The following is a 25,524-nucleotide window of genomic DNA, read 5'->3' as shown; positions in this document are numbered from 1 at the left end:
GGGGTGTTGCACATTTCATTACCTCTCATAAACAATTTCAATCAACCTGAGTCTGCTATCATGTTGCTTTGTTGAGCAATTTTAGGATCTTAATATCATAGATTTTATTTACACCCTTCAAAAGAAGATAGAAACTTCTTCAGTACTATCAACACAAGTGAATATGTTCTACTGTGTGCAATATTTAAAAACATTATGATTAATGTTATTTGAAATTATGTTTCACTGAAAAACAACAAACATTAATGGTCTCCACAAAAAAAACTAAATTACTCCACCACTGCAGCAGTAGGAAATGATTTTTGGTCATGAAACATGTGTTTCCTCTTGATGCACATCTTTGGGGTGAATAAAATGCCTTCTGCTTATCATCAATATTCACAAACACATCTGCTTCCAATACTGGCAGGTATATGATGGTAGGAACACCTAGGGTCAGATATGCTTCAAATCAGTACTAAAACAAACATTACAGAACCTAAGGGCAAAAGTCAGGACAGATTCTGTGCATTATGATGAAAATCTTGAGAAAATAGAACAGAAGCATGGAATATCAGGGCTTAGTACTTCAAAGGTGCACCGTACTTCATCTGATAAAATAAAGTACCCCTGTTATTCTGGTACACTTTTCAGAAAACAGTACTTAGAGTGACTCCTGCAAACAATACTCATCAGCTTCATCATATAAACAGATAGTGAAAATATTTTTTCTTCCTGTGGGTAACTTCAAGACATTAGAACTGGATGAATAGTCTACTGTCTACAGTTTTCTCACCAAACTGTGCATGTTAACTTCATTACAGCAAAAAAATAGTACCTACTCAAGTCACAGTTGTATCATGACTCTATGAACATTTAATATTATAATACTGCTTTTTTCTGTTCAACAAAAAATATTACAATTCTTGTTCCAGACATTCATACATAATAAACAGTTATGCCATTGAGAAAAAAAGATGTGTTTCTGGTAACACGTGTCAAAAAATGCAAAGGAAAGGCTTTCTATACACATGTTTCGTCAATTTTGTTATCAAGGTAATGGTTCAATTCAAGTAATATAAAATTATGAACTTGAACTAAGGTGAACCGGTCCATAAGTAAAGGTCCATAAGTAAACGCTGGTTATATGCTATTTAAGTTAATTATGGCAAATGGCATTGATATTCCACAGTAAAGTGATAAAATATTGTTATCAAGGAATGAAAATATGAATATTAATTTTTTGACTTGGAGAAAAAAAATAAGGTCTGGCTAATTTTATAGGTAGAATTTGGTTACCTGAAAAGAACACTTTTTAAGAAAATTAAATTTTTTATTCATAGGTGATTAATTTTTGTGACTTTGTAGTTTGTCAATCCATGACATTTAGTATCAGTGAACTGGTAAAATTTCTATTCATTTAAGATTGAAATCTGTGAATCCATATTCCCATGAAATAGCCGTTTTAGCTAAAACCACAAAATTTTGTGCCTGCAAAATGATATGATTTCACAAATAACCCTTTTACTAATTACTTTTTTATAGTTTTTTTTTTAATGAAAACATTAATATTCATAATCCTTTGCTTCATTGGGGGGAAGCCGTTCTGACAGTAAATGTGATATCACCTGTATTCTGCAGCTGTTTTAAGGTACAGTAACAGTGAAATCAATATTTTAATTTGGTTTTTATTTTTGTAATTTAACCCCCTTAGGCTAACATGAAATAATGTATTGTTTCTGTTGTAAAATGCAGCATATCGTGATTCTTTTCCAAACACATCCGAGATGTAATTTTCAATTATTCATCAATTAATACATTAGATAATTATCACTTTTAAAAGACGGTATTTTTACTTTAAAAAATGAAAAGTATGTGTATGGAGGGTGTGGGGAGGGGGAGGGGGAGGGGGAGAGGGGGATGAGCATTTTCTCACCTTCATTCAAAATATTTCAGACATCAACAAATATTACAAATTCATTCAATAAAAGTTCCATGATCAAAATAATTCTCATCTCTCATTTGCTTCTTTAAAATATCATAGTAAAATCTGAAGCAATTTTTAAAGTCTAATAAAGGAATGTGTGCACTGACCATGAAATTTATTTTTCAACCTTTAAACACAAGATCTGTCTAAGATACTAAGTCAGGGCTAAGTCATTAACATTGATTGCAGCAGCTTGTAAAATTATGACTTTGATGAAACAATTTTCTGGGGTATCAGATGGTCGTTGATCAACAGTCTTACTTTTTGTCTTGACCTGAGCTGTTCAGTTACAACAGCTTGTCAAATATAACAACTTTCTGGGTATCAGATGGTTGACTCTTCAACTTCACAGTTACTCTTCACAAGCTGTCCCCTCCTGAGTCATCCAAAGTAAATATTTAGTTTTTACTAGAATAACTCATGAGTTTTAGCAGCTAGCAAAAGTAATATCAATTTGTGGTCATATCAATGGCAGGGTATCATTTTATAAAGGCGCTCATACTTAAAGTAATAAATAAAACAGAAAATTCCATAACCAAACAGCTGTCTTAACACTTGTAAAAAGTTTTGAATCTAATGATGGTACATGATGCATGAGAGTAAAACAACCTGACAATTCAACTGGGCTGTTGGCACCACCCTGGCAAGAGGTTATCCGAAAGCTCTTGGAATTCAGCAAGTTACAATCTTAAAGCCAATTTCATCTTTTACAAAAATGACTTCAAAGTCAATGGCTGTCAAAGCTCCAGCACTTTCTGCCACAAGAAAGTGCACTATGGCCTCACCTGGCTATTATCATACCTGTGGCTGCAGCAGCTGAAAGGTAGTGACAAGCTTCCACCTGGCCGCTGATGAGTAGTAGTGATAAACTTCCACTCCTGTTACATGCAGTGACCTGAACTTGCTGCCAGGGTTAATCCTCTGTGATAAGATGCATCATCAGTAATGATAGGTTTATAGACCAACACAATGGGGTGCTAACCTCCTAAACACTTTAACAATACTCATTTTATGGCTACTTTCACAGTTAATTGTTTCAGTCTAGTTAATTGCAGGGAATGGATCCTTTCATTATTTAGCTCTGGGAATCTGCTACAGGAAAGGAAAATGATACATCAAAGCAATGTTGCAGAAGGCCTAAGTCCCCCCTCCTCCCTACCCTGTATTCAGTCCCTTTGTTTCGTTCATAGGAGAAACCTCCTGAAACTGTCAAATTTTATATAATTATGTCCTTTTTCTTCTATCTTTAAAGGGACGAAGTAGTCAGTTGCCCAGTAACCCTTACGCATTTCAGTTTATAAGAGTGAGGAAGCTAGAGTATGAAAATAGTGTAGTATGGAAGAATGTCAACAAAGTTCACTGCAAATGTTCCTTATATATTATTAAATAATATATCACTGGCTTTAAATAACGTTCTCTTAATAAAATGTTAGTGGTGTGATACCTTACAGGCTTTATAATGTGTAAGGACCTGCTCGTACTTTTATGACAAACCTTATACTGGTACTATTAATATTTAGACCACATTAATTTTAAACTTACCCAAAACCTAAGAAAGCAATCTGAAATTTCTCTAAACAAATTTGGAACCCCATGGCAGGCTGACAGAACTGTGCGCCAAAAGCATGTGTTTCTTGTCTCAAACAAGTATTTTTATTACTGAAATATACACCTTAGATTAATTTGCAATATATGTTTCTTGGAAGATAGGGAAAACACTCAGAAATACATGAATACAACCTGAACTTACTAGATACTGTCTTGTAATCTATCCCAACAGTTATTACTTTTTACTGACATTTAACTGTCTACTGGAAATACTGTATAACTCAACAGAGATTCTTTCAACAAGTGGTCTGATAAACAACAGGGTTTAAGAAATTGCTATTGTTCTAATTTACCAAAACACTCAAATACAAATCTAAGCTCAGTATAAACAGCTAGAGCGGAGTGGCTTAGGTCGCTGACTGCAAGTCATTTGCCTCTCACCTCTAGGTGTTCAAGTCCTGCTTGAGTCACCATGTGTGGAACCATCAAACTAGCTGACTGCAACCTGTGCCTGAATAATGCCCAAAGGGACACCTAGGGTCATCCTCTTTCAATAAAAATAATTTAAATAGTTTTAGGCTTTTAAAATTTTCATAAGTAACTTGGCCGGTAACAGCTGAGGATTATTTTACAGTGAGAAGTTCAAGCAATTACAGAAATCCTCAAGATCACACAAAATAACCCTGTTATTTGAGAGAAAATGTAATGAAATGAACAACAGAACCCCAATTAATCAAACAGCTGGCCTCCTGCAATTTACATTCTAAAACAACAGCAGGCCTAAAAGACCTACATCTTCTCAAAGAATTCCCCATGAAAAAAGTAGTTCCATTCATCATTATATTAAAAAGATGGCAAGAAATCATCTTTCTATTATTATGAGAAAGTGATTTGGTGTAGCGGTAATTACAAAATTGCTTAGCCTATGCTGGTATTTAATAATTCACAAAGGTTATCTCACTTGGGAGGCATGTTGGTACAAGAGTAGAGGGTCCGACTCTTAACCCAGAGGATTAGGTTCAAATACCAGCGAAAGTGGACTTACAAAGATCTGTATACATGAGTTTTGCTCAGCAAGAAGCAATTACGAAAAATAGTTCTTAGGTTGTATATTATGTATCTACTACAGAAAACAGCTATTTTTAAGGAACATAAGAAGAAAAGCATTTCTTTGTGCTTTAATTTCATTACTGAATCAGCCACCTAAAGAGCAAAAATCTTCTACCAGTTAGTTAACTGTGAAAGTCTCAGACCTAAATTAACATTCATTATACAGCCATTTTTGCCAAAACCACTAAGTTTTACGCTATTTAAAGAAATTTAATTCAAGGTTTCAGATTAACAGTTGCAAAAATTTCTTCCACTTTACTAGATACATCTACAATACAGCATCTGGAGTTACAAGACCATCTAATCTATCATAAGCCAGGATATAGACAAATGGTGCTACTGTATGTATGTTTTTCTCTGCTAAATAAACACATTATGACAGACAAGTGAACAACTGTCTTATATTTGTAATCTGTAGGAAACAGAGAGTTTTTCATTTCCACACTACAACATAATGGTGAAATGTGGTTTTACAGATTATGCTAGGGAAGGGAGTTTACCACTTTCCTGCTGGTATGGTGAACAATGTTGTTTGTACTTTCATAAATTTGATTAAATGACTCAATATCAGCTTATGTCTGTCTTACAAAACAGAATTTGAAATAAACATCCTGCAGTTCCTTAAACAAAGTTGTCTGAGTTACATGATTGCATAGTTGCCTTAAAAATATTTACCAGTAGTGAGTTACTGCCCTTGAACAATACGACACCACATTTTTATATTAATATTAATAAACAGGAGAGCTGCAGCTGCAGCAGAGGTGTGCCAAACTGCATGATTAACCATGAATCAAGCTTCCACTATGTAAAGCAGTGCACTCTGACACACCACTTCTATCTACCTATTTCCTACTGCACATCATTATCAAAACCACCAGCATCTTTGGTGCCACACATCATTATCAAAACCATCAACATCGTGACTGCCACACAGTGTATAAAGTAGTAGAAGATAAATATCTCAACAACACTAGTAAACCAGTCAAAACAATAATGCAAAACATTAATGTAACCAGTCGCCAATCAACATTCATAAATAAAATACGATGAAGTCTGGCTCCAGCCTCTCTAGCCCTTATTTCCTGTCCTATACAGAAAACAATGCCATTATCTAACCATAACGGTAATCTGTCATAACAGAGCCTTTCTCTATTCAGTTGATTTATAGCCCGAAGGAAGACTCTACTACCAAAATTCGCATGCAATCATAATTGCCGAATTTCCTGATTCCACGAAATAAACGTACCAGACAATTTATGCAAGTTGCAATATTTCATGCACAAAAACTCACAGCACAAGGAAAATGTGATATTCAACTCTTCAAAATAATTCTGTAAGGCATTTTTTGCCTGCTCAAAATTTTTTCCCCTCTTCAGACTTGCCACGATAATATATTTCTATTAAATTAAAATCATTTCCAATCACTGCAGTATTTGCAGAAACTGCGAGTGATTTAGGGAAAAGATGTAAAGACGGTCTGTCAGCATAGAAGCACTCAAGAAGCTAAATCACTAGTCATAGACCTTTTATGAAGAAAATTTTGTGCAAAATACTCTTGCTTTTTTTCTTCTTCTTCTAAATACATGTATTATGTTATTTGAGTGCCACAGTATCCAGACTGTAAAATTTAATTATGTCAGCATGAAATTTTGCGGTTTGGGCCAAATCAAATAATTCACTGAGAAATGAGTTCTTGAATTCCGAAATTACAAAAGGAACAGCAATTTTATTTATTAGTCAATAATGATATAACCATAAAATGTATGAAATTTAGCCACACATAAATATTACTGATTTTACAGTTTGAAGTTTAATAAGCTCACGCTACAACAACTGGCCCGCTACATCTAACTGTACAACATCCTAAATATCAATACCATATTCTACTAATTTGCGTTATTATAAATGATGGATTACATCTAAATCGGATTTTTCCATGTTCCAAATTTTCAAACAATATCAATTATTTCAGAATGGGTCATAATCATCCCTTTGTTCTTGTTACTACTAATAATATTTTCAAGGCCATATTGCACCACAAAATCCACAAGGCAATTAAATGTAATCAAAACCATTTCTAATGATTACATGTCCGAAGAAATCAAACAATTAAGATGAAGGTTTCTGGAGAAATAATCATTTCTGTAATGATCCAGAATCACCCTATCATATTACATGATTATATGCCAATCAAAACTAATAAATCAAAATCAATAACATAATATAAATAGTAGCAGTGAACCAGCAATAATTTAAAGCTACCACTTCACGAATTTGGTGAAAAACTTCAAAAATCTTCTTTAAACAGAAACTGGTTACCAGTGTTAAATATCTGTAAAAAAAACAAAACAAATAGAGAAGTGATTGCTCTGATTGAAATAATCATATTGAAAGAAATTCCATTTTTCCACAAAAATGCCACTTGTAAAGAATCCTGGTTAGTGGTTACAGGCCTGATCCCTCCCCCCCCCCCCCCCTCACAAATGTGAGGACTCTGGTACCATTTATACAAATCTTGAGTTGTACCCATTTTCTGTCAAAAGGCTACTCAAATACATACACTAGGCTATACACTAAGGTGTACATTTTGATCATTAAGAGGCTGCCCCACAGATTTTGATAATTTCTAAAATATTTTTGAGACTTTTCATACCACTCTAAACTGACTATAGTCGACATGTACACTATTTTGCTTCCTGCTGAAAACCTTGGTCAGTTTTTTTCTCACTGAACAGCTGAAAACCCATATTTTTCTTTCTCAGATTAAGTTTCTCAAGTACTACAAAGTTAATGAAGGTTAATGCATAACCAGATGTTCAATGTATGTTCTCAAATTAACACTAATTGATGCTCAAGTAACACTACACATATATAAAATAGCCCTCTAGAGAAATATGCTCTGAAATATCATGCTTAGCTTTCCTTCTAACCAAAAACAGTTCAAAGAACATTATTGTTATAGAAAAAAGTAGTTCTGAAACCTCACACTCAAAAATTACCGTAACAGCACCAAAACTCATTCCACTGAAACTTGAAAAACTACAGTCCAACAAAAGTTGGACAATGTTTGATAATCTACCAGAAGTTTTAGATGGATTAACAGACAGATGGGAATACAGAAAGACAAGACAAAATAAATATCTCCTGATGTATATGCATGGAGACACAATATTACTGCTAAAGCTGCGTAAAATTCCAATTTCTTGACCCATACAGTTTTAACACATTCAAAGAATCAATATTTATCAAACTGCACTATCCAATCATCTTAGTGAGACAGATCACCACTATAAAATTTAACCCTTAATATGCTGGACATGATTGATTCTGCCTTTGCAGTCAGTGTAGATCATGATCAGCCTGCACATCCATGCAGTCTGATCATGATCTGCACTGTTCGCCCTTCAGTCAGTATCTTTTTGGTAAGCACCCCTTTTAACAGTTTATGGTACTGTCCAAGTTGAAAGATGGACAAGTTCATTATAGAAATTTAGCTGGGTATTAGGTTAATGCTGATTGTAGTTGTCATCTGCTGTATTCCTGAAAACACTCAGCGCCATCCCGGTTCTCTGTATAAACTGATACATGCCAGTCAAATGCTAGATTTATATATTAAAGTTTTTTTTTGCAGATTAAGGTACGTACCACTATAATCCCATTTTCCGAACTGTAGAGGGAGGCCCCAAACCACTGGTCTGACTTATCTTCAACATCTACATAATGTGTTCCATTATGCCGAATGCCATTACCTACAAAAGTAAAGGTCAACTTTACAATTGGTCATTAACAAATAGAATATAGACATAAATTATACTGAATATAAAGTGGAATAATTTTGAAACACACATCATATTACAATCAAATCAGCTATGTTTGTGAAAAATATTTAATCTTTTAGCTTAGCCTTACAGTATATCAAGTTGACTTATATTTCATAGTTGTCATTGCTTTAATCCATCTGGCTACTGGCACTAGATCCAAGTACCGTCGGGTTTTGAAAACATAATTTTGGTTCTACATGGGCTCATAAATGCTCTAACACCCTTTTAATATTACACAGAAAATAAACTAAAAGGGTATACTAAGCATACCCGACCCACAACCCTTGCATTCTGGGCAGAACATATATTCTGTTCTAGCTATAAGCTACAGCAAGAGCTGTCCATTTATAAGACTTCACTATTTGACAACTTTAGGTCAAACAATTAAATGTCACCGTGTAGGACTTGAATATTAACCTTTACCCTGCTAAATTTCTAAATTGGACTGGTCCATCATTCAATTTTACTGGCTGAATAGCAAACAGTGCAGACCATGATCAGCCTGCACGGATGTGCAGGCTGGTCTTGGTCTGCACTGGTCGCAAAGGCAGAAATATTTGCCGCCATCAGGCTAAAGGTTAAAACCGGAGAAAATGTGTATGCGGCCAGATAGCTCAGTCGGTACTAACAGCATCGGAAAGGTATTCCGAGGCTCCGGGTTCAAATCCCAGGTCTGGCTGCACATTTTTCCCCGTTTTAATAATCATGTCCTATACCGTGACATATTCCCCCACTGTATGAAATTCGTCCTAAAATTTCTAATGGGACAGAGAAAGGTGAACATGATCTCGGAGTATATGTCAGTCACATGTTGAGCGCCAAATGTCACAGAGAGAAAATTGTGCAGCCAGACTGGGACTCGGACCGGGGCCTCGGAATACCGTTCCGATGCTCTAGCGACTGAGCTACCGGGCCACCTACACACTTCTCCCCATTTTAATATTCAAGTCCTACACTGTGACACAACTAGGGCCAAAACTTGGCACAACTGAAACTACAGTCGAAACTCGGTATCTCAAACTCGCTTACCTCGAAATTCCGCTTAAGTCGAAGAAATGTTCAAGCCCCGTCAAATTTCCTTCTTTATATATCTAATTCAACTTCGGTTACGTCAAAATTTGACTTACAGAGACTTCCGATGTGTCGAAAGAGATTTTCAGACCCGTCAATAAAATTCTAGTGCATTGTGAACTCGGTAAGTCGAATTGAGAAAAATATGCCATAGAATTTCACACATTTCATTGTGAATGTGGTTGGTTTTTAACAAATGTCCATGTTTATTGCCTAACAAGAAAGCCGCGATGCCGACATATCAAAGGTGCGGCGATTATCAAAGTGAAATTATGTCATACCTGTTTGCACGTGCCATAATGATAATTATTTGATGTAAACCTTAGATATCTTTAATCAGCAATCATTTGTTTTTGAGACGTTATAAAAATTGCTTTTAATTTGACTAAAGAATTAATTAGCAGTTGGGATATTTGATAATGATTAATTAGAGGTTGTTGTTGGTGTTGTTGTTGTATAGAAATTAACTTCTTAGGGGAAAGCATCATTCGTTCAAAATGTTAGATCGAATGTCAGTACCCCGGGAGAGAAACGTGGTACAAAAAGGAAGCTTGCCTCAAAAACATTTGAGGTTAGTATCATTTTTATTCTTCGAAAAACTGAAACTGTACGGAATCGTTTATGCGTAAAGTACCGACAGCGTATACAAGGCATCAAGGAAACAGTTTTTTATGAAATCTTTTCCTAATGTGTACTTATTTCGTCCATATACGTCTCTCCTCATAACTCGAATTTCGGTTATCTCGAAATAAAAAACACGGTCCCTTGAAATTCGAGATACCGAGTTCCGACTGTATTAAGTTACTTTATTACATAACTTGGCACAACTGAAACTATTAAGTTACTTTATTACATAACTTGGCACAACTGAAACTATTAAGTTACTTTATTACATATATGTATCTGTGATGAAGAGCTAATACAGCCAAAAAACGTCAAAAATAGTTGTTATTTACACTTGGCAGGCATGTAGCTGGGGCATTCTTTATAGCACACAGATGTAATGAGGGGAGGGGTCGGGGCATCCTCCCCTTGATTTCTTTTTTAATGTGAGAATGGGAAATGGTGCATTCTGACATGTATTTGAAACAAAAACATTGCAAGAAAACCTTATTCTTTCTTGATCTTTTACATAAATGTATTATTTTACTAGGTCTGCGCATAATATACAGATGGTTGGTAGGAACACACAAGTTTTCAAAATATCATTATGATGGATAAATCATTCAAGAGATATATGTCTATAAGTATATATACGATAGTTGCCATAACTTGAAACTGAATATGAGTCAACAAAGACATGCTAAGTTTCATGATACTGATACAAATGTACCAAATATGAAACCGATATCTTGCATTCTACCAAAAGTCAGGAACATCTTCATTATGTCAACTTCGTTATAAGTATTTCCATTATCTTTTTTTCAACTAAAACAATATTCTGCAAAATGTTTCTTACACCTTTTGAATCATTTCGCAGTTTCGCCATTGTGATCTCGTGCTTTGCGCTACACATGCATTGCTTTCTCTAGAGAAATGCAAAGCACAAGGTAACGATGGTGCTGAGAGCACTTGGCGTATCTGCACCTGCCCATTTAAGCCATTGAAGCATGAAGCGCGAAATCATGGTGGCAAAGCACAAGATCACGATGGCGAAGCGAATTCTCAATTTTGCGCTTCATCATCATGATTTTGAGCTTTGCCACTGTGATCCCGCACTTCGCGTATCGCCTGCCCATGATGAAGAAGTGTGACACGTGAAATCACGATGGCAAAGTGCTAGTTCACAATGGCGAAGTGCAAAAGTACGAAAATTTCAGACTTTAACATTAGCATTGTGTAGACATTATACCACAAGACAAATATTAACAAGAGCTGTCCAAAAGACAGCACGCTCAACTTTTCTCAGTGCTTCAGACTCTGAATTAGCTTTGCCAGTTAAAATTTTATAAAACTTTAATTAAAATATTCTAACTTAAAAAGGGGCATAACTCTGTCAAATTTCAAATCAGAGTTTAAAATTTGACAGAGTTGTGGATTGTTTCTCCTAGTGTAGACATTGTGTAGACATTGTACCATAAGACAAATATTAATAAGAGCTGTTCAAAAAGATTGTGGATTGTTTCTCCTAGTGTAGACATTGTACCATAAGACAAATATTAATAAGAGCTGTCCAAAAAGACAGCACGCTCTACTATTCTCTGAATAAGTTATGCCAGTTGAAACTTTATAAAACTTTAACCAAAATATTCTAAGTTAAAAAGGGGCATAACTCCTTCAAAATTCAAATCAGAGTTATGGGGATTGTTTCTCCTAGAGTAGACTTTGATAGTAAATAACTATTTTAAGTTTCAAGTCAAAAGCTTTGATAGTAACAGAGATATTTAACTTTATCAAAAACTTTAACCAAAAAATTCTACATTAAAAAGTGGCATAACTGTCAAAATTCAAATCAGAGTTATGGGGATTATTTCTCCTGGTGTAGACTTTAATAGTAAATAACTATTTTAAGTTCAAGTCAATAGCTTTGATAGTAACAGAGATATTTGACTTTATCAAAAATTTTAACCAACGGCAACAGCGAGTGCAATAGTTCTACCTGTTCTTCGCAAAGTCGAGCTAAAAGCGTAGCGTGATTGTTGATATATCTTAACGACATCTAAAACCAAGTATTACACTGAAATCTTGATTTGATAATTTTTATGAATGTTGTTTCAGGTATTCTGAAACAGAATACATATAATTTAGTTACCTTTTAGGTAACTGAAAAATATGTAATCACCAATTATAAAGAAAGAGCAATTATTTATCTCACTGTGAATTGGTTGTCAAATACTGTAACATGAGTATCGTAAGACTTGTACCGGTGTCATACCTGGGCACAACGCGTAGGATCTAACTAAGTGTAATTATTTGATTTCGATTGGATTATATTTTCTACAACATTGTTACCATGGAATAACTGATAGTTTCATACATTTAAGTACAATTGTAAGATATATCTATGATATCTGAAAACCAAGTAATAATTATTATGCATGACAAATTACGTCTGCAGTGTTATACAAAAAGTCCTATTGAAAAGTTTTTAGGCTCGGAAATGTAACTTTGCTGATTTCTCAACAAACATTTTATTAATTTTTGACATTGTATTATAATTTTGTTACAGAATTTTCCTCCTTAAACCATTAGCATAGACAGTGCAAGCTTGTAATATTTCACATGGTCAGGATTATTATAAAATAAACAATTAAATAGTAGTAATAGTAGGATAATGAAATAAATTGCAAGACTGAACCTTTTTGTTATAATTTTATTGTAATTTTGACAGATTTCATACACCCTGTCTTTAAATTTATAGACGGAAAATCTTAAATTTATGGATTGTCCATACATTTACAGAATGTCTGTAAAAACACGTGATCCTAGACCAGTTTAAATACGAATACCATCTCATAATTCTAACAAAAGTTAAATGGAGGGCGCCGGTACCGGTAGAAAATTGTGTCCGAGCGGGTTCCCGTGCCGGGTGCACAGACACTTGTGGTCTAGAACCCCCAACCCCTCCAGCCCAAACTACTACGCACCTGTATATATTTTTATCATCATCATTGTATATCCAGACACAGACTATAATCACAAAAGCAATGTTAAACTTATTTGAACTAATTTGAAAATATATATAATCTCCCACTAGCTTTAAGCTAGTGGGAGATTATATAGGAGAGATCGCCGTGACGTCACGCGTTAACATCTGTTTATCTGGTGGTTGGCAAAACAAATGATTTTAACACCGTTTGCGTATTGAATCAGAATTTTTAATTTTTAATAACTTTTTTGCTCATTTATGGATTTTCAAAATTCAAAAAGATTTGAAATACTAACAATCTTCATATTTTTGTATCCAAATATCTTTTTACAATCAATAACCGTTTTAAATGACATATAATTTTAAAAGCGGCGTAGTGATTTTCACAACCTTTAGAAAAACAGTGTAAGTTAAGCGTTCATAATTAATCCATTTTATTTCGAAATAACAATTAAAAGTAATCAATAAATTGCTTGTTTTTTAACCTTTCCATTGATCAAAAAATTATTTATGTAATTTGTGTTTTAAGAAAGTTTAGACCGTTAGAAAAACATCACTGTTTACAAAAAACATGGACGGCTTCTGCCCACCCGATCACTGTCTTATCAGTTCTAAAAATAGAATTTGTATACAAACACCATCTCTCCTATATATTTTCAAATTAGTTCAAATAAGTTTAACATTGCTTTTGTGATTATAGTCTGTGTCTGGATATACAATGATGATGATAAAAATATATACAGGTGCGTAGTAGTTTGGGCTGGAGGGGTTGGGGGTTCCAGACCACAAGTGTCTGTGGCCGGGTGCAGAGTCAAGAGGGATCCTGTGAGGCAAAATTGCGCTGAATGACAGGGATACCGTGCATAAACGAAATCGAAAGTAGGACGTTTTAATGGAAACATGATGTGAGACCCCCGATTTATTTAAGGATTTAGTCATTTACGCTGCCAACCATTACTTTCTTAAATATATTGACGTCCCTGGGCATATATAACAGTAAATTACAATATATTACACATTAATTTTCCCTATCGGTTCCCCGTGCAGCCTCTGTATCACGTGACCAATCGGTGTCATTATTTCAATGTCAGCGTATGATTCACACATGAAGATCAGAGGCCTTGCCTTCTGTCGTTTACTTGTGGAAGTTACTTACCTTTTGTATCAAATGGAATTTCTTGACAAAAACTACCGGAATCTACTGGACACCGAAACACTGCACCTCCCCGAGTTACGCCTGGCTGTCTGGTAGAAGCTTTTGGAGCACCAACTAACAACCTAGAATATTTTGCAGGAATGAGTTAAAACAATTGAGTGAAATAGATAAATAAGAATAATATCGATACATACGTGACCGCAGAGAGACTCAGCTTAAATTTCTCAGATAGGGGGCAGGTGCACGAAGCCTTGTTCTTAAGTTGCACTTATGTCTGTCTACTCTATCATATCTTTACGACGGTAACATGGTTTCATTTTGAATTATTTCCCTTTATTGTGCGTGCGTGCTTGTATGTGTGTGTCGGGAAGTGCGTTAATTGACAGTTGCGGAACGTCCTTGTGCAAATTCTTTCAAACAGTGGTTTCCACGTGCAGATTTTGCACACAATTTCCATCGTAAACACTTAAAAAATTATCTGTTTTTGATCATCCAGTGATAAAAAGAGATGATAAAGTTACTTTCATCAAGGAAAGTTTGTTAAAGTGATTATCAAATCAGGATATAGTTAAACCTAATCCTCTTATACCAAGTGTCTTATCACTAAAACATCGTGTGTCAGATACTAAGGTCAATCTGGCGGCTGGTGGTTCAACACAGAATACATGAATAGGCCCTACAAGTTTAACTTGTTATTTTATATCAAACTGATCAATCTAATCGATGACCACTGCCAAAATAACCACCCTATCCCTTCATAGGCCTACGCCCTACCCATACTCAAACTATAAGGATCGCTGATATATATTACGCGCGATACCATTAACCGTGCATTGAACAATCGTACGTTAACAGCATGACTTTGTTTCAGCTATTTCTATTTATTTCGTGTATCTTTTTCTTTTCTTCTCCAATCAACCCCTGAAGATCAGACCGTGGTTTCAACTACGGGGCAATACTGAAACTCTAAATTTAGTGCTCCGAAATGTAATAAAACCTTATCTCTTACGTAAATAAAATTTTGTCTTCCTGCATCAAAAAATTAATGGACCACACCCCACTCATTTGTACACACAGCAGGAGCCTAATTAGTACCGGGTTGATGTATAATGGTGTGTGACGAGACACTGTTATTTATAGTGACATCCCCATCACCCCCTGGGGACACTACACCGTACACATGTCATTTGTTAAATGACCAATTACAAAGAAAAATATTGCATGAATTATTGCGCTTATACCACGTAACAAAGAAATGCAGGGGGAAAAAATGCAGGTGAAATTCAAAACCAAAATACGTTGTTCTTTTTTTCAGTTATAAGAGGTTTATCTTTCTCCGCCAGACTGAGAGTGTAAAATCCTGATAATGTAAAAACAACTACTAATTCATCATTGAATGCCCTGTTTCACAATATAGCTTTGTACCATTTTACAAAATATCATCGTTTTGAATAGGCATTCATGAAAGTCAAGAATAATTCAGTTGTTTCTGTAAGAGAGATTTGAGAGGAACACACCTATAGAAAAGTTTTCATAGATGTATGTGACATAGATTAATTTATACGAGCTTTAAAAATTGTTTTCACTATATTTGATTTATAACTTAAACTTATTACTATATTTCACGTTTCCAAATATTTGCAGCGTACATGAGCATAAAGCCAATTAGTTTTTCAATTAAAGGTGTTTTTTTTTTTTTTTTTGTTGATTTTTTTTTTTCGCTACAGAAAAGAGGGATATCGTGTGAGAGAAAATATATAATTTCTAACAAAATTGTTGTACTGTCAGATTTACCTGGTGATATCATATTATGATAAATGCAGGTTGTTGACGAATAATAGTGTGTTATTATTTATAAATAGGATCGTTTGAAGATTATCAGTGGCAAATAATAACAAGAGAACGGTAGCTCAGTCATACGGTATATACCTTTATTACATAATGAATATAACGTTCACAGATGATTCATTCGTATTTAAAGATGTATTTTCTATTGTGCCTTCTTTCATGATAAAGAACGACTGTTATATTAAACAGATCGCCTACGAGCATGGGAGATTTTTGTGCATGAGTCAGCAACATTCATGGGTAAACATACTCTGTTCTTTGATATATGCTTCACTACTTAACATGCCGTACTGATATAAAAAGAATATTCACATGTTCAATAAAATTCTTTACAGTATCATCAGTAGCTAAATTGATATTGACGGATGTGTTATAGATCTAAAACGATACTTTGACGTTCTGTACTGTCATCATATATTTATGGAAGGCACTATTTGCCACCAAAGAATTCCTACTGGCGAGGTGTCTCTAACTCTTGATCAAAAGTTTATACCAATTAAACTGAAGTGAAACAAGACTTTCAATATCCCTTTTAGTAGATAAGCCATCGGGATGTCACACCGCCTAGCGGGCTGTGAAAGAGTCTGGTAATTTATTAGCAAAATATAAGCAGAAACAGTTTTTGATCCATATTCACTGCAGTTTGAAATAGCCCTTGTAAGTGTGGTTTTGTAATCCTCACGTTATGATTACCTTTCAGTAAATTAATATATATATACAGACATTACTAGGAACCATAAAGTGTCAAATAATCATCTTTTATCTATACAAACTGCGTAACTTGTTTATTTTCACTAATCAAATGAAACTCGATAGCATGTACTACTGTAACAAGTATACGTAAATAAACGTTCTGGGCCACTTGAATAGTTGATGAAAAATGCGAATTTGATACAATAATGCTAAACAAATTTAACGCATCAAATCCAATTTTAACGAATTGTGCTCATGATGTTTCATAGACCAACTGAGTTACAAACACGACCAAGTAGCTTGCTGCAATCAGCTTTAAACATCAGAGAATGTCCCAACATATAGCTTTGAAAACAACCGTTTTAAAAGTACATTAAATTTTATCTTGAAAATTTTATCTTGTTTAAATAAATAAACATTTTTACGTCTTCCTTTATCTATTACCAAAGAATTCAAATATCCTACAGCCATATGATTCATGTAATGTTTTACAAAAATCTTTCCGATCTGGAATCCGAATGTGTTTGATTCATCGTTAATTTTTGATAGTGCGATTCATTAACTCATTCATTTAAAATCTATCAATCAGTCATATTTGAATTCGTAATGCTTGTTCGTGGATAGTCCAGCTTGGACACTCTCTCGTTCATTCGTTCATTCATTCATTTGTCCTCCCTGTCCCTCATCCGCCCTTATCCACACCCTTTCTCCGTTACTTGCTGTAGATCACCTTATACCTCGCATTCACATGCCTGTATTTATGTAAGAAGACAAAAAAAAAACTTTAAAAAAAAATCACAAAAATCGCTGTTTTTATTACCACTTTGATCCCTGGTCCTGGTGCAGCGCCACAGTGAACCCAAACATACTTCGAGTCTCCCCAGAATGTATAGTGGCGGTGGACAGGTCTATATTATAAGCCACTGCGAGATCACAAAATACACTAAATAACACGAAAGCTATTCCTATTCCAGTACATACACTCCTTCTTAAGTATTTCCTGTGGAACGAGCACATAGTACAGGCATCTGAAAAGCTTAATCCAAACATTTCCATCATTTCTATACCCCTTGTATAATAAAACTTTAAAAGACAATCAAATTTTCAGATTATGAAAAAAAAAATCCCTCACTACATTTCAGCATACAAAAAATAATAATAACACTTTAATTCTACACTCCAACTTTTCTGATATCCATGACGACTCGAAGAAAATAAATTCCACAAACTTCTTCAAGTTATTAATAGCACACACCGTTTCGGCTTTTCTAACACGCTCCAGATTTCTTACTGCAACATCAGTAGCCGTGGTAATACGGACTAGTCCATTTGGTATATGCTTATCGTATACCCCCTGCGGAAAACTGCGCTGAAAATACCCTTTGTGTATTACAATAGACTCGTCCTGTTGCGCGCTTATCGTCTGATTGAGATTAGATGCGTTTTGTGTTATCAATTTATTACACAATGAGGGAACAGTTCACTTTTTAAATATATTTATAAGAACTTAATTTTCCTGACTTTTAAATTGTTGATGAAAACATATTTGCTAGTTAGATGATATTATATAAGAGTACTTTATCATTGCCCCAGAATTTAAGCATTTTTATTAGCTGAATTAAAATAATTAACAGCACAAAAAACATCATTAAAGATGTAAATTAAATTCAATAGTCTGCCACCTGCAACAAATATGTCATACTAGTATTTATTTCGCGGTATCCATGTGAAAATTGTACCAACAGATGAAGCAGGCGTGCAAACACAGCCTCAGTTTCAAGTGACTGTCGATTCAAGCAAAGATCTATAAATTCAACATGGACATAGTTAATTACTGGAGTGGAATTCAAGTATTCGGTAAACAAAAAGAGACAGTCATTTTAATCAACTATATCGATCAATGCAGTGATGACAGCTTCTTAAAAAGCATAAATCATCAATATTTTACCAACATTTTATTTTTGATTGCCAATTAGATCTAACAGACTTGAAATAAATCTTATAAAACTTATAAAAAGCTTCTTTGATTTTTGTGGTCGAAGAGAGGGTACTGTGCACTTTTATACCTAAATATCTAGCTGATAAAGATATAAATTTACGCTTTGGGTCTCTCTAAAGCTTAATTTTGATTTATATGGAAATAAATGTGTAGGGCCTACATGTGTATGTGAAAACGCGTCATTTATAAGCTTTTTTGTTTTGTTTTATTTATTTCAGAACATCTGAAGTATCTTCATATTTTTGTTTGCCAGCTTTTAAAAAGTTTTGGGTGGTGTCTCGCGAACACATTTACAAAAATCAACATTGTATGATATGTTTGTCACAAAAATTGCCCACAGGTATTTTCTTTAATTATCCCGCGTATCATTACATTTCGTTTGAAACTCTAGACTTCTCAGTCAATGCCCTGATCCTCGCAGTCACAATCTATTTGTACTGAGAAAAGATATATTTTGTGAAGGAAAACAAGCAACATATTGTCTGCCTGCGATAAATATGTCACTCAATTTTGTCAATGGATTCCACCCAAGTACGCCACTGCACGAAAAGTAATCGTCACAAAGTTAGAAATCACCAAATTCACCGTTTTTCAACTTTCGTTTCAAAACGAGGCGATCAAAATAATATGGACAGCGTGCACAATTTTCCAAAGTTTTTTGCTACATGGAGCAGTTCGTCGAATATATTAAACTGTATTCTTGAAAGCAACTGGTAATTTTATTACAATTGCAGTGTCTTTTTTTTTTTGTATATAGTCATGTACTCCTAATATAGTTTCAAAATCACGTGTTTCGGATAGGAATCGGATTCTGGATAGCTAAAAAAATTCAGCACAGAGATGTTTATATGTTGTTACGGATCTCTGAGCTGAAACGAATCCCGTACTGAAACCTAACCAGGAATCGTGCCAGAAGTCTGTCACGCTATAATTTCATCTAATGAAATGCAAATCGGCGGTATAGAATCGTTATTTATTGACCTTTTCTGAGAACTTAAACCTTCTAAGGTATGTTTTTTTATGAATTTTATCTAAAATTGTTATGATTAAATTAAAAACATAAATGGGTAAAATTTTGATATTGATTTTCAAAAATAACCACATTCTCTGAACTGTTGCATTCATGACGTCATCAGTTTCTCACGAGAGATTGTGCGAGATGTTGCGGTTTGGTACTGGTTAGTTTTAAACCAAATAGGGTTTCTCCATAATTTAATGGATGCGACCATCAGAAATTAAAAACAGCGCCAGTTAAGTTATGGTAGCCAGAACTAGATAGGCAGTGGCTAGGAAAGCCGGCTCTATATATACATATCGTATATTAACATGTTAGTCAAGGTAGCCGGATCTTTCATAAACTGTATATAAAGGATAGTTATAGTAGTTTTAAAATTCGTTTAATATATAACAAACATCAAACAAATCATTAAAAACCTTATTTTAAGAATTTATAAACACACCATTTAATTTTAAACACACCAATGACGATAATGTCACTCTGATCATTCAATGATAACATAACTTTTTTAACTAATATAATAACAAATATAAGGGGAGTCAGTGGCGCAGTGGTTAGCGGATTGGACTACAATGCCAGCGGTCCGGGTTCAATTCCCGGTCACGGCTGATATCCCGACTAGTGTTCAGTGCTGGGTGATTTACTTAAATTGGTACTGTTTCCAGCAGTATCAGCCTAGACTGGATGCTGGGGAGGTAAATAATTAAAATATTATTATTATACCAGATTTATATAGCACCCTTTCCATGATATACAAGTTCAAAGGCGCTTTACATATAGCAAACGCAGCCACACAGGGAGCGAAATTCATCCTCTACTAGTACAGACACAGAGGGATCTGACCAGAGGGACAGAGTGAGATAAAGCCCCCAGAACAGATAGAGAGAAATCCTTTTTAGATACAGACTTGTCCGGCTAACTTAGCCTAGCTCTTTGCGAATAGACAGTCTGGTTCTTTAACGTGCCCAATGTATAGCGCAGATACATGCAAAGCTGCCTTTCCTGGTTAGAACCAGTACAGGCCTCTAACACCTGTCATATGATGCCTGCCATGGGCTCAGCTAGAAATAAGTTGTTTCATCCTTTCAAGGGGGGAATTTCGTCGACTATCCACGTTAAACAAGAAACTTTTCCTATTCTTAATGATCCCTTATAATAGGTTATTTTAATCCTTTTAAAATAATTAATTAACGATGATCGCGTCTCTTCCTTTTAGTCGTTCAGTTTTTTAGCCATCCTCTTGAATCTCACTTGCTAACTGGTTCTTTGTTAAAATTATTATCCCCCGCCGATGAAATCGGGAAGAGGGTATTGAAATGGCGTTGTCCGTCCGTCAGTCCTTCCGTCCACAGCCATTTCTCAGTAACTACTTGGTAGAATTTCATGAAACTTGAAACAAACATGAACCAACATACTGCGATGATGCCCATCAAGTTTTTTTTTGATTGGTCAATTTCCCTTAGAGTTATTGCCCTTGATTTAATGAAAAATGTCCGTCCGCAGCCATTTCTCAGTAACTCGCAGGTAGAATTTCATCAAACTTGAAATAGACATGAAGCAAGATACTGCGATGATGCCCTTCAAGTTTTTTGTTTGATTGGTCAATTTCCCCTAGAGTTATTGCCCTTGATTTAATGAAAAATGCACAAAAATGCCCGTCCGCAGCCATTTCTCAGTAACTAGCAGATAGAATTTCATCAATCTTGAAATAAACATGAGCTGACGTACTGCAATGATGCCCATCAAGTTTTTTTTTGGATTGGTCAATTTCCCTTAAGTTATTGCCCTTGATTTAATGAAAAATACATGTCTGCATCCATTTCTCAGAAACAAGTATGTAGAATTTCATCAAACTTGAAATAAATATGAACCAACATACTTTGATGATGTCCATCAATTTCTTTTTTTATTGGTCAATTTTCCATAGAGTTATTGCCCTTTAATTGTTTAAAAATCCACAGATTTGTACATAACAAACCAACCAATTGGAAGAATTTCATTAAACTTCTTTCATTCTTTTCCATGCCTTGGTCACACCCACTCCCCCTCCCAACCCTCCCCACAAATATTTTTTTTTTTATTCCTTTTTAGCTCGACTTTTCGAAGAAAACGTAGAGCTATTGCACTCGCCCCGGCGTCGGCGTCGCCGTTGGTTAAAGTTTTTGATAAAGTCAAATATCTCTGTTACTATCAAAGCTATTGACTTGAAATTTAAAAGAGTTATTAACTATCAACGTCTACACCAGGAGAAACAATCCCCATATCTCTGAATTGAATTTTGACAGAATTACGCCCCTTTTAAACTTAGAATTTTTGGGTAAAGTTTTTGATAAAGTCAAACATCTCTGTTACTATCAAAGCTATTGACTTGAAACTTAAAATACCTATTTACCATCAAAGTCCACACCAGAAGAAACAATCCCCATAACTCTGATTTGAATTTTGACAGAATTATGCCCCTTTTTAACTTAGATTCTTTACAAAAAAAAATTGATAAAGTCAAATATCTCTGTTACTATTAAAGGTGGATAATCAGATTTTGGCCATGTAACGGATTTGTTCGAAACTTTAGCATCTGATCATTTACACTCATTTATGTTCACTTAACACTTAATACAAATTAGATTTTCACTGGAGGTATTTTTAAAATTTCATTTCCTATCCTGGTTGCCCAACCAAGATAGAGTTATTTTATCATAAGTATAAATTGATAAACATACTTTGCCTAAGGAAATGTATAATATTAGACATATTGTAATATATTTGTAAAATATTTGCATTAAAAATTATGTATTTAGATGGAATTCATTAGAAACGCAAGTTTGAAAAATTATTATTACTCCTTTGCCTATCTTGGTTGCGCAACCAAGATAGATTGGAATAAAATGAATTCAGAAGCTACACACAGCTTTTAAACTTGCATTTTGGTTCAGATTGTTCAATAGTTGATATGTCTATCAAATGCAAATGTAAAACTAGAATTGTATCGAAATAAAAAGAAATACCAGCTTTTATATACTTTATATTAAAGGGGAGTTATTACAAAATTTTATAAAATAATAAAATTACATTTCAAATAGGAATCTAACTCTATGTAATCGGTCTTTTTGTTCCTTAAATAATTCTCTACCAGAATATACAAAAAGTAAAAAATGTCATTAAATGTTGTTTAAATGTGATTGACCACCTTTAAAGCTTTTGACTTGAAACTCAGAATAGTTATATACAATCAAAGTCTGCACCAAGAGACACAATTCCCATAACTCTGGTTTGAATTTTGACAGAATTATGCCCCTTTTTAACTTAGAATTTTTGATTAAAGTTTTTGATAAAGTCAAATATCTCTGTTACTATCAAAGCTTTTGACTTGAAACTTAAAATACTTATTTACCATCAAAGTTTTCACCAGGAGAAACAATATCCATAACTCTGTTTGAATTTTGACAGAATTATGCCCCTTTTTAACTTAGAAATTTTTTGTTAAAAGTCAAATACCTCTGTTACTGTTAAAGCTTTTGACTTGAAACTTAAAATATTTATATACTATCAGTCTTCACCAGGAGACACAATTTCCATAACTCTGATTTAAATTTTGACAGAGTTATGTCCCTTTTTAACTTAGAATTTTTTTTACTGGCAGAGCTCTAATTCAGAGTCAAGCACTGAGAAAAGTCGAGCGCGCTGTTTTACGGACAGCTCTTGTTTTATTTCTTATTTTTCAAACCTTCATGAATATAAATCAACATGCAAAGTTGTACCATTCTCTCACCTCACTCCTCCACCCGGTCATGCTCACCACCTGGTGACCACCACGATCATGCATTCCCCACCCCTTTCAATATTTATAATCAACATGTAAAGTTTTGTACCCTCCCTAACCTCCCCCCCCCCCTCTCCCCCGCCCAAAAAATAAAAAATAAAGCATTCTTTTTCTGTAAATTTAATTTTGACTAATAAAATTATTTGTTGTAACATTCTTAACTTTTTGCCAGATATATTTTTTTGCCGTTCCGCACCAAAGACCCTTTCAGCGGGGGATACCAATATATATACGTCGAATTTGCTTGTTATTATTGGTTGACTTGTTTATATAACAACGCTCACACAGTTTTGGCGCCACTTGTTGAATTTGGTAGTTTACGTGTCACAAGTCTACAAGACTAAAATTAACGGTAGTAGTTTGAAAAGTACAAAGAGGAAAAGTCGGATTGGAATAGTAATTCAACTACACAGATGTAGAGGAACCATAAGGTATTTTCATTTAAGCAGGCCATTTGGCTTGCTGCTAAAATGGTTGAACTTTAAAACTATATTTGAAGTATTGACAGTGTTTTAGTGTGCTGTATTTAAAATTGTTGAACGTTAGACTATGATTGAAGTGAAAAACAGTGTTTTTGCATACCATACAGTGTGAGCTGAAGTGAAGTGAAAGTTACAGCACACACGAACAGATACGTTTTAACAATCTGACTAATCAGTTAGTGGTAAAATTTTGAGAAGGCAGTCAAATTAAGAACTCTTGTGTAAGATAACTGTTTGTTATGGCAGGGCACAAAGAAAGACTACAAAAAAACTTTCGTCGACTACCCACGTTAAACAAGAAACTTTACCTATATTTAATGATCCTTTATAATACAGTTTATTAAAGAGCCGGCTACCTTGAATTACATGTTCATATATATGATATGTGTAAACAGAGCCGGCTACCTAGCCACTGACTTCTGGATAGGCATATTTACACATCCAGGCAGGCACAATGATCGTTCTAAATATCATTTACATAGTATGTAATTCTATATATGTTATTATGTAATTTGCAGCTGCCTAAGGCTAATTGACTGAAAAACCTTATCATGTGTCGGGACTAGGATTTCGTCATTTTTACAGATATTCTATAAATATATAGACAATCCATGAATTTAAAGATTTTCAGTCTATAAATTTACAGACTGTGTGTATGAAATATGTTAGAATTACAATCTAAATAAAAACTGCAGGTTAAAATGAAGAGTTTCACTTATTACATGCATGGATAATGCGGCAGATAATCATAGAACTAATAGGAGAATTAAAGACAGGTAGGATCACTTGAATTTTTTCACATTTTCCGAAAATTTGAAGTCATCAGTATTGACAGAAAATCACAAATAAGCTTCATTTATGCATGCAGTCTTGAAATCTTTAAGTTTAAACCTGCGGTTTTGAGTTAAACTGTAATATTAACAGATTTCTGTAAATTTATAGACTGAAAAATCTTTAAATTTATGGATTGTCTTGTGTGTCTCCATGAAGAAGAGATAGCATCCTCGCAACTGTGTTTTTCCTTTCTGAAAAGTTTCGTATTCCATTGCAAGATCATAAGTGAGTAAGAAACATTAACAGATATATTTGAAAGGGGTTGATTGAGTGGTTTTGCTTTACTGGTACTGATCATAAAACCGGACAGAAAATGAGGTTTTTTACCTGTAACTTTTATTTTTGCAACTTTTTATCAATGGTATCAATATAAAGCTTAGCTCTTACTGAATAAATGACGTAATTAAAAATCTAAATTTAGCAACAGCGCATGCGACATGAGGCCCTGAAAGGGTGCAAAATAGGCAGTTTTCCATGTTGACTGATGATAAATTCGACCACCTTGTTAATCGCACTTCTCATGATTATATTATATAGAAAATTTCTCATATACAATACTGAACAGTTTA

General features: G+C 34.3%; 2 protein-coding genes across 6 annotated transcripts in view; one reads left to right on the top strand and one right to left on the bottom strand.

Annotated features, from left to right (window-relative positions):
* Positions 1-18,124, bottom strand: part of LOC123531300 (integrin alpha-8-like) — a 92,028-nt gene extending 73,904 nt beyond the window's left edge. For 2 of the 5 annotated variants that reach the window (XM_053518427.1, XM_053518428.1), the window contains exons 1-3: positions 17,623-18,122; positions 14,262-14,383; positions 8,270-8,373 (exon numbers count right to left, since the gene is read on the bottom strand). In XM_053518427.1, coding sequence (XP_053374402.1) covers positions 8,270-8,373; positions 14,262-14,383; positions 17,623-17,861 — 465 coding nt within the window. In that variant the 5' untranslated portion in view covers positions 17,862-18,122. Of the gene's footprint in view, positions 1-8,269; positions 8,374-14,120; positions 14,145-14,261; positions 14,384-17,622 lie in introns of those variants that run through there. The other 3 variants (XM_053518431.1, XM_053518429.1, XM_053518430.1) reach the window with 3 other exon arrangements.
* Positions 18,125-19,408: 1,284 nt separating this feature from the next.
* The window catches only part of LOC123531517 (E3 ubiquitin-protein ligase E3D-like), a 53,439-nt gene continuing 47,323 nt past the window's right edge, over positions 19,409-25,524 (top strand). The window contains exon 1 of the mRNA XM_045312560.2: positions 19,409-19,514. Coding sequence (XP_045168495.2) covers positions 19,429-19,514 — 86 coding nt within the window. The 5' untranslated portion in view covers positions 19,409-19,428. The remainder of the gene's footprint in view (positions 19,515-25,524) is intronic.

This window comes from Mercenaria mercenaria, chromosome 11, assembly GCF_021730395.1.
Source record: "Mercenaria mercenaria strain notata chromosome 11, MADL_Memer_1, whole genome shotgun sequence".
Lineage (NCBI taxonomy): Eukaryota > Metazoa > Mollusca > Bivalvia > Venerida > Veneridae > Mercenaria > Mercenaria mercenaria.
The sequence above is the reverse complement of the archived record's forward strand: the minus strand, read 5'-3'. Positions and strand labels throughout refer to the sequence as shown.